The sequence below is a fragment of the Octopus sinensis genome, linkage group LG7 (genome assembly GCF_006345805.1).
Source record: "Octopus sinensis linkage group LG7, ASM634580v1, whole genome shotgun sequence".
Taxonomy (NCBI): Eukaryota; Metazoa; Mollusca; class Cephalopoda; order Octopoda; family Octopodidae; genus Octopus; species Octopus sinensis.
This window is the reverse complement of record NC_043003.1, coordinates 13,034,685-13,048,040: the sequence shown is the minus strand read 5'-3', so window position 1 is coordinate 13,048,040 and position 13,356 is coordinate 13,034,685. Positions and strand designations below refer to the sequence as shown.

The 13,356-nt window shown below is 37.7% G+C and overlaps 1 protein-coding gene across 3 annotated transcripts in view; it reads right to left on the bottom strand.

Annotated features, from left to right (window-relative positions):
* Window positions 1–13,356, bottom strand: part of LOC115213822 (MAM and LDL-receptor class A domain-containing protein 1-like) — a 382,250-nt gene that overhangs the window by 340,743 nt on the left and 28,151 nt on the right. For all 3 annotated transcript variants that reach the window (XM_036504533.1, XM_029782714.2, XM_036504532.1), the window contains exons 8-16: window positions 12,572–12,706; window positions 10,877–11,136; window positions 9,869–9,953; window positions 8,825–8,914; window positions 7,575–7,706; window positions 7,078–7,337; window positions 6,286–6,370; window positions 3,959–4,144; window positions 1,497–1,648 (exon numbers count right to left, since the gene is read on the bottom strand). In XM_036504533.1, the coding sequence (XP_036360426.1) occupies window positions 1,497–1,648; window positions 3,959–4,144; window positions 6,286–6,370; window positions 7,078–7,337; window positions 7,575–7,706; window positions 8,825–8,914; window positions 9,869–9,953; window positions 10,877–11,136; window positions 12,572–12,706 (1,385 nt within the window). The remainder of the gene's footprint in view (window positions 1–1,496; window positions 1,649–3,958; window positions 4,145–6,285; window positions 6,371–7,077; window positions 7,338–7,574; window positions 7,707–8,824; window positions 8,915–9,868; window positions 9,954–10,876; window positions 11,137–12,571; window positions 12,707–13,356) is intronic.

The following is a 13,356-nucleotide window of genomic DNA, read 5'->3' as shown; positions in this document are numbered from 1 at the left end:
TCATTGGATTGCAGCCACACTGGAGCATATAACATTGGATGGGGGGCTTAGATAAATAAACCAACCCCAAAACTTATATGTTTTGTAAATCTGGTAGTTATTTAATCTGTTACTTTTGCTGAACTGCTAAATTATGGGAATGTAAACAAACCAGTACTGGTTGCCAAGCAGTAAGCAGAGACAAACACAAATACAAAAATACATATACATACACCAAGACACACACACACACACACATACCTCCACATATGAGGAGGTGCTGAAAAGTTCCTGGTTTTAAGGGTGTTGCAAAAGGCCTGGTTGGAGGACCAACCTTCTGAGTTTTTTTTATAGGGCTTAGAAAAACTGAAGGACCACTGCAATAAGTATGTGAATATGAGAGGAGAATATGTTCAATAAAATCATAATTAACTGATCCTCCTGTATTTTCTTTTATCCAAAGCCAGGAATTTTTCAGCACCTCCTCATATATGTATATATATATATATATATATATATATATAAAACAGTACTTGGAGAAGAAGAAGAACGGAACGAAACAAACGAATCGAATCGAATCGACGCGAGGGCGCTGTCAAACAATAGTGTAATAAATAAAATATATGCATACATACAAACATATATGTACGTACCTACATCTACATGTACATATACATGCATATATAAATATATACGTAAGTACAGGACACCACAACTAGATGTAGAACTCAACGAGAAACGAAAACGGAAAAACAAGCATATATATATATATATATATATGAATGCTCAATTTACAAGGAAAGATTCAGAAGAACAGTTACAAGGTTGCCAGATGTCACATAAGTGTCTTAGGAATTAGTAATCACACTTGTGTGGGAGTTAATTCCAGGAAGATGTGGAACATGTTTTGGAGAACATAAGAAAAATGGAAAATGGAGGCAAACGCCCAAGATGTTATTTAAACAATTTATATCACCATATCACTGACTTCGGGGATATGGTGATATAAATGATTTAAATAACATCTTGGGCGTTTGCCTCCATTTTCCATTTTTCTTTTATATAAATGTATATGATTTTATTTGTTAAAAAAGTCAGAAACCATGGTCCAGGAGATAGATGGTAAATGTTTTTATTTTTCGTTCCCTTCGAAGTTTTATCCCTAATAGGGGTTTGGACTTTAGCTGGTCCTTCTAGCGTGAAAGGAATCCTATGACGGATACCTCTTATGTGTTTAAATGTACACTGTATCTATATATATATATAATATATATATATATATATATACACACAACATGCACCACACAATCTCCATCTACTAGATTCATTCACCAGGCATTTGTTGGCCTAGGGTTATAGAAGAAGACACTCACCCAAAATCCAGGACAATAGAATTGAACCTGCAACCATACAGTTGCAAAGGAAGCTTCTTAACCACTCAACCATTTTTCCTCTCAACTTCATTTGAACTTGTATATTTGTTGTACACTGGCAGAATTTAAAAGCGTATAACTAACCTTTGTGTAAATGTTCAGAGTACCGATTCCATCTCCATACATGTGGTAATAAAACTGTAGGCAAACGCTGTCGGTGTTTTTGTAAAATGGACTTATCAGAGATGATTTCGTTGTTACGTTTCCGTCCATTGCACTCACATACATATAATGACCTTTCAAAGAGAAGAAAAAAAAGCTGCTTGTGAGTAAACATTAACCTCTTAACATTCAGATCAATCTGTTGACTGTAAGGCTTATTTATTTATATTGCTTCGAATCAATCATGCATGGAAAAGTAGACATGATGACAATGATGAGGTGGATTACATTGATGAACATGTCTTTTTAATTAAGAGAGCTGTGTGTGATATATATATATATATTGTGGATTGTTGGCGATTTTTTCCCTCCATCTTCATTTTCTCTTGGACTTTCTTCTGTCTCCTGTTTCTGAAAAAGAGCTTTGCTCGAAACGTAAAACACCCTTTCTTTCCTTCTCTGAGCATCTGTTAATACTTTGCATGTACCATGTCCTTGTGTTGTTGTTTTTTTCTTGTGTTTTTCTTTGTTTTTTTTTTATTAATTACACATATATATTTATATGTATGTATATGTGTGTGCATGTATGTGTGTGAACTCTGTCATCACTTCAATGAATGAGAGATCAGCCAGATGCAGATAAACTGAAAGCAGCAGAGACAGGATAAGTCTAATTATTTAATATGGCTCTCCCTCTCTCTCTCTCTTTCCCTATTACCACTGAACCAACAGAAAAACTGTGATGGTGTCACTGCTGGCGTCTTGGTTGCTTGACAACCTGCTCAGTGAATATCATTATAGTGGGAATGATTTGTGCAGAGCCAGTCCCACTTTCAAGTCCTTGAAGCTTGTATTGGCTTGGTGCAACAAATGCAATGAGCCCAGTAGTTATGAGGATATGGGATTTGTATGCAGGAGTTGAAAAACAGACAGTAAATAGAAGGGGTAGGTTATGTATACATTTTTCATACAAAGAAGAGGTTTTGTGAGTGACCAAAAGGAAAAAAGAAAAACAACACACAAAAAAAATTAGTATTTTATTTAGCGGAGGAGTGGCTGTGTGGTAAGTAGCTGGTTTACCAACCACATGGTTTTGTGTTCAGTCCCACTGTGTGGCACCTTGGGCAAGTGTCTTCTACTATAGTCTCGGGCCGACCAAATCCTTGTGAGTGGATTTGGTAGACAGAAACTGAAAGAAGCCCGTCGTATGTATGTATAGGTATATATATGTGTTTGTGTGTCTGTATTTGTCCCCCCAACATCGCTTGACAACCGATGCTGGTGTGTTTACATCCCCGTAACTTAGCGGTTCGGCAAAAGAGACCGATAGAATAAGTACTAGGCTTACAAAGAATAAGTCCTGGAGTCGATTTGCTCGACTAAAGGCGGTGCTCCAGCATGACCGCAGTTAAATGACTGAAACAAGTAAAAGAGTAAAAGAGTAAATCACTATTTCATTTTCCAAAATTATGACTTAAAAAACTAAACCCTCCTCCTCCTCCCAACTCATCATCATCATCATTGTTGTTGTCGTCCTCATCATTTTCATCATCATCATCATCACCACCACTACCACCACCATCATCATCATCGCCACCACCACCACCACCACCATCCTCCTCCTCATCATCACCATCGTCATCATTGTTGTCGTTGTCATCATCATCACCACCACCACTACCACCACCACAGCCACCACCACCACCACCACCACCATCCTCCTCCTCCTCCTCCTCCTCATCATCATCATCATCATCATTGTCATCATTGTCATCATCATCAACCTCGTCATCTTCATCATCGTCATCACCATCATTATTTAATGTCAAATCCAACTGTAGCTGGATTTAAAATTATGATAGGAAAAAATAACTGATAATATCTTGATGGGTCAATTAAGTTTCTGAACTGATGTTGAACTATGATGTCTTGAGAAGGTATCTTATAAATTTTAGCTGTTGCAATCTTATGTTAAATGAAAATGTAGGGAAGCCACGGCTTCACAGTTCCATTACTGTGGACATGTGATTAGAAGTAAAATGGCTATAGAATATTTGTATGTGATTTTGATTCTTTAAAGTCAAGTTGAGCAGTTATAAAAACCCTGGATTTTAGGAAAAACTTTAGTGTTTACTGTTGATGCAACGGAAGAATGCCACAGGAAAGAACCACAAGAGGAATCCATGAAGCTGATCCACAACTGGCAGGAGACCTGAGGAGAGACTAAAGACCAGGTAGTTGGATAATACCTATAGTCTAACCAGATTGTGCTTGGGAATCCAGCTGGAAAGTCTAATTATGGTTGCTTCCGAGGACTTTACTCTCATGAACCTCCCAAGAATGGTGGATGAAGAAAATGGATGGATGGATGGAAGTTATGAATGAAAGCAGATGACTCCACAGAACAATCAGTTGTTTGTAGTTTTCTCAAAAGAGCATCTTACCTGAAGATGATTCTAATGTATGATCGTTTGTTGGTCCGGTTCCTAAGGTATCTGTGCTACCAGAATGTTGACTCCAGCGGAAATCTGTTGTGTTTTCAACTGAGAAACCGCATATGTCGTTAGCTTCAAAATTACAACTCCGCTGTGCAAGAGGAACAGATATATCAGGTTTCCTGGTTGTGAGTTCTGCAAATGATAAAAAGGAATCAGTAAATGTGAAAAAAAAACCCCCAAAAAACAAATAAGGAATGAAAATAAAACCAAAAATAAATTAAACAGATAGACGTAAGAGTGGCTTTGTGGTAAGTAGCTTGCTTACGAACCACATGGTTCTGGGTTCAGTCCCACTGCATGGCACCTTGGGCAAGTGTCTTCTACTATAGCCTCAGGCTGACCAAAGCCTTGTGAGTGGATTCGGTAGGCGGAAACTGAAAGAAGCCTGTCGTACATATATATATATATATATATATATATATATATATATATATGTATGTGTGTGTATATGTTTGTGTGTCTGTGTTTGTCCCCCCAACATTGCTTGACAACCGATGCTGGTGTATTTATGTCCCCGTAGCTTAGCGGTTCGGCAAAACAGACCGATAGAATAAGTACTAGGCTTACAAAGAATAAGTCCTGGGGTCGATTTGCTCGACTAAAGACGGTGCTCCAGCATGGCCGCAGTCAAAATGAATGAAGCAAGTAAAAGAGGGATAATGATTACCTTAAAGGAATTAATTAAATAGACATTTAATAAAAAAAAAAACCACTGTTACAAAACGTTGTCAGGTTTATAAAATCATTGACGGTGAGTTGCAAATCAAAATTTCCAAATGCAAAGACAAATGATTGAGACCGTTGACAATATGCCATGCTTGAGAAGACTCATCAAGCCAAGTGAAATCAGTCTTGGAAGATACTGGCGTCATGCAACTGGCACCCATGTTAGTGGCATGTAAAAGCACCCATCACACTCTCAGAGTGGTTGGCATTAGGAAGGGCATCAAGCCATAGAAACTATGCCAAATCAGACTGTTGGCACATGCATATTGCTTTTGAATTTGCCAGCTACACAGTATAGTAGGGTCAGTTGGGCACCGTCTGTGAGAAAAGCAGCACTGTGATGCAATTCACTCAGCCAGAAATTTGGAAAAGGTGGCAAGCTGGCAGAAACATTAGCATGCCTGGCGAAATGCTTTGCGCTATTTTGTCTGCCATTACATTCTGAGTTCAAATTCCACCGAGGTTGACTTTGCCTTTCATCCTTTTGGGGTCAATAAATTAAGTACCAGTTATGCAATGGGGTCAATGTAATATACTTAATCCCTTTGTCTGTCTTTGTTTGTCCTATCTATGCTTTGTCCCCTGTGGGCAATAAAGAAATAAGAAATTTGGAAACAACATGCTGTACTGCTTGGCATTTGAGCCAGAAGCTCCAATATAAACATTTCAGAGTGTTTGGATATCAATCTGAGGATAGTGCAGAGGATTTGGAAAGAGTCAGATGAGGCTAATGGTGATTATGAATAACTGGCAGCTCGGAAAACTCACTCTGATAAGAGAAGAACTCCTGAATTTTTTGGTGAGATCCAGGCCATGATTCACAACAATCCCTCCAAGTCAATCAGGTTCATTGCTAGGGGCAGGTGAGTGCGTGAGTTTCTTATCATGCAAGTAGTGCATGAAGATATTCGGTATTCCTTATACAAGATGAGAAAGGGATAGCTTTGATCCCAAGCCATCAAGGACAAGAGGAAAGACCACACTATGAAGCTTTTGAACAAACTCAAGCATGCTTTAGTTTTTCTCAGACAAGAAAAATTTCTGCCAGGATCAGTTGGTGAACACACAGGACAAACATTGGCTTGCTGTGTCCCCAAAACATGTACCAAGAGTGATAAAAATCAAACATCCAGTCAACATCATGGTGTTTGGAGTGAGCACAAGTTATGGCGATGTTATGCCTCCATTCATCTTCCCACATGGCCTCAGACTCAGCATGGAGGCCTACATCAAGTGCCTGGAGGAGGTAGTGGCTGCATCCACATAACTTAGCTGTTTGGCAAAAGAGACCGACAAAATAAATCCCAGGCTTCAAAAACAAGTACCGAGATCAAGTCATTCTACAAAACCATAGAAGCCAGTGCTCCAGTATGGCCACAGTCCAACGATCAAAGCAAATAACTGATAGCATTATCTTTCTTGTCTTCTCCCTAAAAACTAAAGTGTTAGTGCCATGCTTTTGTCAGGATTATTGTTAAAGGTTTTGTTACTTGATCAACAATGAACGTTTGTGTGCAATTAGAAGAGACAAGATCATTTAGACTTACCATTACAGGTGCCATGAATGAGAAGAATGTCATCAATTGCGATATTACCGAATGTTGATTGTTTCACTTTCCCTTCAAAGGTAATCTGGAATTAATAAGCAGTAAAAAATGTCTTACAGTGCAACATGAGACAGTCTAAAATTTTAAACCATAAACATGCTAATCCTCATCGTCGTCATTGTCGTCATCGTCATCATTGCTATCGGCATTGTCCTCATTCTCATTGTCATCATCATTATCATCGTCGTCGTTGTCATCATCATTGTCAGTGTCATCATCATCATCATCATCATCATTGCCATCGTCACTGTCATCATCATCATCATCATCCTCATCATCCCCCTCACTACTATCATCATCCTTATCATCATTGTCATCACCATCACCGTAACATTATCGTTGTCGTTGTCATCATCATCATCATCTTTGTCATCATCCTCATTATCATTGCCCTCATCATTGTTGTTGTTGTTGTTCTCATCATTGTCATCGTCTTTGTCATCATCATCCTCGTGATTATTGTCATTGTCGTCACAATCATCATCGTCATCAGCATCATCATCATCATCACTTCTGTCTGATTCATTAAACAATAATGATGATGATGATAATGATTATGATAGTATTAAACAGTTGAGTAATATTAAATAGTTGGATAATTATAATGTAGTAAGGATTGATATGTTAAATTAAACCATAATGCAGTAAAAAATATGTGATCCACCTGGTAAAAATTTCTTTATTTAATATGTTTAATTTGTTAATCACGTAAGTAAAATCAGGACCACTTACCTTAAAGGGCCGTGTTTGTAATATCAATAATTTCCCCTGTTGCCACTGATTTCCCTGGGTGCCTACTCTCACCCAGTGCGGTGCTTTCTCTTTCAAGTTGCTTTTCGTAATATACACCTTAAATGTTTCAATATTTGGACCATACATATAATACCAGAATGATAAGCACATCGGGTGCCCTGCGACAGGTGTAATGATTTGACTGTGAAGATGAGCGGTTTGACCAACATTGGATGGTAAGTTCATATAGAAACCATTGGCTGCACAAAGACAACAAATTAAAGATTAAAAATTAATCTGGAAATTCAGAATGGAAACATCGATTAGATCGACCCCAGTATGCAACTGGTACTTAATTTATCGACTGAAATGGTTATGGGCACTGCTTTCCCCCTAAAGCAATAAAAAAGGATATCTTTTGCTTGAAGGTTATGCAACTTATGTGTTGTCTTCAGTTCAAAAGTTAATTCCATCGATATTAATTTAACATTACTTACCACTTGTGTGATCAGCAATTGGTCCTTGACCACCAAAATTCTTGCTTTGAGTCCGAATCCAGTCAGAAGTATCATCATGTCCTTGAATCCATTTACAAGTATTGTTGAGAAAATTACAATTCATAACAACCTCTGTGATAAAGAAAAGTTTAAGATGTTGTTAAAACTAAGATATTAAAAAAATTTCGTTTTTGGATTTGGTCTGCAAGATTCTTTATATGAGTTTGTGTGTTGAAGCATATTCTGTTGTGTCTGGGGAGAGTCATTTTTTTTGTGCCTTATATTGTAGCACACCCACCGGTAAAATTTCCACTTATTTCTTTTTTATTTCTTTTTTTTTTTTAATTTTACCGGTGAGTGTGTTACAATATAAGGCACAAAAAAAAATGACTCACCCCAGACAAAACATAATTTAAAGAATTATTAAGTAATTAGTTAAAATTCAGTAACACATTAGCATTTGCTTGTAAATAAGGCATGAAGACCTGGATAACTCCTTATCCAAATTTTTCCAATGAATGTAGTTTTAACATAGTTTTAATGAGGAAAAGCAAGGCCTCGGTGTAACTTGTGTTGAAAGATTTCTATTAACAATTTGATTCAGAATTTCTTTTTATCAAGGAACTCCTGCTTACAGAAACATTATAAAATACCCAATGAACGATTGACACAATCTGGTCAAGATCAGCTTCACCAGATGAGAATGGAGGGTAGGCATTTTTGCTTATATATATATATATTTGTAAGCAAACACTGAAGTCAGTCAGAATATATATACAGGGTGTCCCAAAAAAATGTATACACATAGTGGTTCGGCAAAAGAGAACGATAGAATAAGTACTAGGCTTACAAAGAATAACAAATTTACAATTATTTAAGGTGTGTATACATCTTTTGGGGACACCCTGTATATATATATATATATAATATGTGACAATTATTCAGTAGCCATGATAAATCTCTGAGTTTTGGATGTCACGGTGGAAGACCACGCTGCCATCTCTTCAGTTATCCGGCCATCGTAAAAATGCTATGAAAATGACCATTAAACAAAGGGAAATTACTGTGTGATTGACTGTTATTAAAATAAAAGAGCTATCTATGGTATGGTGGTGTATGGTGTAGTGGTGTGTGGTGTGATGATGTTGGGATGTGGGGTATGTATGTATGTATGTATGTACGTATGTATGTATGTATGTATGTATGTATGTAGGGGTTTCACTGAATAAACTGTTGTATCTTATACTTACTTCCTGGTTCAATTGTTGCATGACTTGGTGTTATGCTTTTCCTTGTAGTCTTGACAAGAGGTTTCTGTAAATTTGCTTTTGAAGGAGTTGCTGTAAATAAAAACAGTAAAATGCATCAATGAGTCACTGATATACTCTAAAGTGTACTCTAACCACTGGCCCACAAATGTACTGCCTCCTCCCATAGTCATGTTTCCAATTTTATTATGACAGCTACACTTAAAGACAAGGCTAGTGTGAGTGCTCATTTGGTCAATAAGAATTTGTGGTCATGAAGCATGGACTCTGGACAGATTTGAAGAAAATCTAATCAATGTTCTTGAAATGTGAGTGTATAGGAGAATGATACGGGTTTCTTACAAGGATCATTGAATAATTCAATTGGGGATACTATAAGAAAGTTGTTGTGTGGACGCCCCAGATGATGAAGTAGGCTAGCCCAATATGTAGATATAGAGGGAGAAGTCTAGACGTCATTAGAGTAGCAGTCAGAGGAGCACAGAGCAGAGTAGTAGATGAGAGAACCGTTGAGTAGAGTAGAGAGCAGTTTTGAGTTGTAGAGGCATCCAAACGTGCGACATAACAAAAGTGAAAGACGACAACTTCTAAACATTGTGAAAAAAACAAAAGCTTATCTATTATGGCCATATCTGATGACGTAGAAGTTTGGAAAACATTATCATGGGAGAAAGAGTAAAGGGTAGGTGATCAAGAAGCAGAAAAAGAACAATAAAAGAGCAATTTCAAGAGCTGGTTGGACAAAAGTAGCAAGGCAGCTGGAGAACTCATGCTCAATTGGGAAAGGTTTTGTTGAGAAGTCATCAATGCACTGAAGGTTAATTTTGGGGTTGAAGCAGTGGATCAGCAGAGCTTCTTTTATAAGTAGGTTGCCAATGTTCCTCTCCAAGGCTAGTTTGGAGGCGTGTATCAGCTAGGTGGTGTTACCATGAACTTAACTTAACCAATAAAAATACACAATAAAACAAACTAGGTGAAAGAAAAAAAGAAAACCCCCTGAAATATGAAATAAAAGACAAAACTTACTTTTACATTTTATGCTAGTCATAGCAAAATCATCAATTGCAATTCCACCTGTGTTATTCAGACCAACGATTCCTTCAACAACCAACTGTAAAAAAAAAACCCAAAGTAATTAGATACCAAAAGTCTTTCATTTGTTTTTGATTTTTAGAAATAGCTTTTGTTATTTTTTTTATCCTTTTCTTGTTTTGATCCATTGGACAGAAGCTATGATGGGGCACCACCTCAAAGGGTTTTGACCCAAGCACTTATGATTTTTATTTCTTTTTCCAGTTTGGTACTTATTCTATTGGTTTCTTTTGCCTAACCCCTAAGTTGCAGAGACATAAACAAACCAACACCAGTTATCAAGCAGTAGTTAGTTGGCAAACACACACACACACACATACACTTAGATAGGTCTGTCTGTCTGTCTGTCTATCTGAGTGAACTGGAATGACATAAAATCAAGTATCTTGCTCAAAGATACAATGTGCCACCTGGAATTGAACTCACGATCTTATGATCATGAGTCACATATGCTAACCACTAAGCCACACACCCTTGCAATATACACACACATATACTGTATAAACACATATTTTTTTATATATTTATGCGCCCTTTTCAAACCTAGCCAGGCTCATGGGCCCAGTTTCCCGGTTTCTATGGTGTATGTGTTCCCCTCAGCTGGACAGGACACCAGTCCATCGCAGCATTACTCAAGAAACAGGAAGAAAGAGTGAGAGAAAGTTGGGGCGAGAGAGTACAACAGGGGTGGCCACCACCCCACTTCTGGAGCGTCGTGGAGCTTTAGGTGTTTTCGCTCAATAAACACACAACGCTCGGTCTGGGAATCGAAACCACGATCTTCCGACTGCAAGTTCGCTGCCCTAACCACTGGAGCATTGCACCACCACTATAAACACATATAACCACATATATACATGTGCATGTGTGTGAATACAGACAGACAGACAGATATACCAAAGTATATGACATTAGGTGATTTGAAATAAAAGATTTATTTACATAAAAATTATTTGGTTGGGGTCGAATTTCAATGGAGGCATAATGCCATACGGGCCCTTGGTCTCCAACAAGGGTCCAAAGAAGCTCTGTTTTATGATCTTCGTTTTCTTTGTACACTGTCAGTTGACCAACGTTTCCTTTCATATGGTAAAAGAACTGTAAACATTTTGTCTTCACTCTCATTGAGAAAGATTCACTGGTTAACAAAGCTCGGGTGTCTTCTGCTTTGGACTTGCTGGCATCGAGAAACAGGTATGTCCCTAAAAAAAGTAAAAAAAAAATAATAATAATAATAGCAGCAGCAGTAGCAGTCGTTCAAGAATTTGGACCTGGAGATCTCCATTTCCAGCAACTTCAAGGGCCACCTCCCAGTGGTGTCGGGCGTCAATGAAGAGCCTTCGACTACAAGATGACCAAAGTTTTTTTTTTTTCAATGTCTGGGGTCTCCCGCTCCTAAGCCCTAGACCATCACCTAATCACCCTTACCTGTCTTGTTGCTTAACAACAACAACAACAACAACAACAACAGCAGTAGCAGTTGTAGTAGTAGAAATAATGGTTTCAAATTTTGTTACAAGGCCAGCAATTTTAGAAGAAGGGGTAAGTTGATTACATTGACCCCCAACTAGTACATATTTCACTGATTGAGAGGATAAAAGTCGAATGGACCTTGGCAGAATTTGAACTCAGAATGTAAAGATTGGTGGAATGCCACTGAGTATTTTGCCTGGTGTTCTAATGGTTCTGCCAGCTCACCACATCAGTAGTAGTAGTAGTGGTAGTAGTAACAATTATGGTTTCAAATTTTGGCACAAGGCTAGCACTTTTGGCTGAGGTGGGTAAGACAATTGCATCAACTCCAGTGCCCAACTGGTACTTCTTTTATTGACCTCTAAAGGACGAAAGGTAAAACTGACCTTGGTAGAATCGGAACTCAAAACCGGAAGAAATGTTACTTAGCATTTTGTCCAGTATAAAAATGATTTTGTCAACTAACCACCTTAATAATAATAATAAATGCCCTGATGCAGTACCAGGCAGTGGCTCTTGTGGCTTCCGAGCTTAACTGATTGGAAGTGTTATCATGTACATTGTTTTGTCTTGGTATAAAAGATGGGCTACAGCAAATATTCTGCTCAATACCACAGATTTGCTTGTCAGTTGTTTGACCATAACCAGTTGAGCATGTCCCTGAGTGGCTGACAATGTGTGCATCTCTGACCACGAGCAGAAGTAGTGGGGGAGCATCATAGCCATGTGTTGAGAGGGATTCTTTGGAGTTTCGATGTTATTATTATTATTGTCAATATTATTAAATATGGCATAGTGGTTAAGAGTGTGGGCTACTAACCCCAAGATTCCGAGTTCGATTCCAAGCAGTGACCTGAACAATAATAATAATAATAATAATAATAATAATAATAATAATAACATAGAAAACTACCTTAGGAATGAGAACCCAGGTTCGAAATTTCCCCCAAGACACCTGAAGAAGGCTGGAGAGTATATCAGCCGAAATATTGTATTAACAACAAACAAGATGAGGACAAATATCCGTCGAATGTAAATAATGTAAATAATGTACGTAATTCCTCATCTCTTAAATATGGGACTGTGGTTTTAAAATTATTGTGAAAATATTCATAGAAGTGGCCTTTTAGTTATGAGAAGGAAGAGAAAGAACAATTATATTACCTTTTGTTGTCCCAACTGTATGATCTGAACTTGGCCCAATTCTGCGGGTCTTAGAACCTTTTGTTTCAACCCAGTCAAGACTATCCCGCTTGGAGTTAGTCCAAGAACACATAGCTCCTTCGAAAGTGCAGATGTCTTTTAATGTGTTTGAAAGAAAGAAAATCAAAATCATTATTATGATTAGTTCCAATTTTAATTTGAGAAATATGTTTTAAGAACGACATGCACAAAACATAATACTAGTTTTTATTGTTTGAAGTAATGCCAATGTAGTTCAATGTATTGGATTAATTAAATTAAAAGTTTAATTACGGTTTATATATTTTAAAAATTTATATTTAATATATAATATATACTCTTTTTTTTACTCTTTTACTTGTTTCAGTCATGTGACTATGGCCATGCTGGAGCACCGCCTTTAGTCGAGCAAATCGACCTCAGGACTTATTCTTTGTAAGCCTAGTAGTTATTCTATCAATCTCGTTTGCTGAACTGCTAAGTTATGGGGATGTAAACACACCAGCACAGGTTGTCAAGCGGTGTTGGGGGGGGGGGACGAACACACACAAACATATCCACACACACATACATATATGCATATATATGACGGGCTTCTTTCAGTTTCCGTCTACCAAATCCACTCACAAGGCTTTGGTCAGCCCAAGGCTATAGTAGAAGACACTTGCCCAAGGTGCCACACAGTGGGACTAAACCTAGAATCATGTGGTTCATAAGCAAGCTACTTACCACACAGCCCCTCCTACACCTATAAATTTAATTACAGT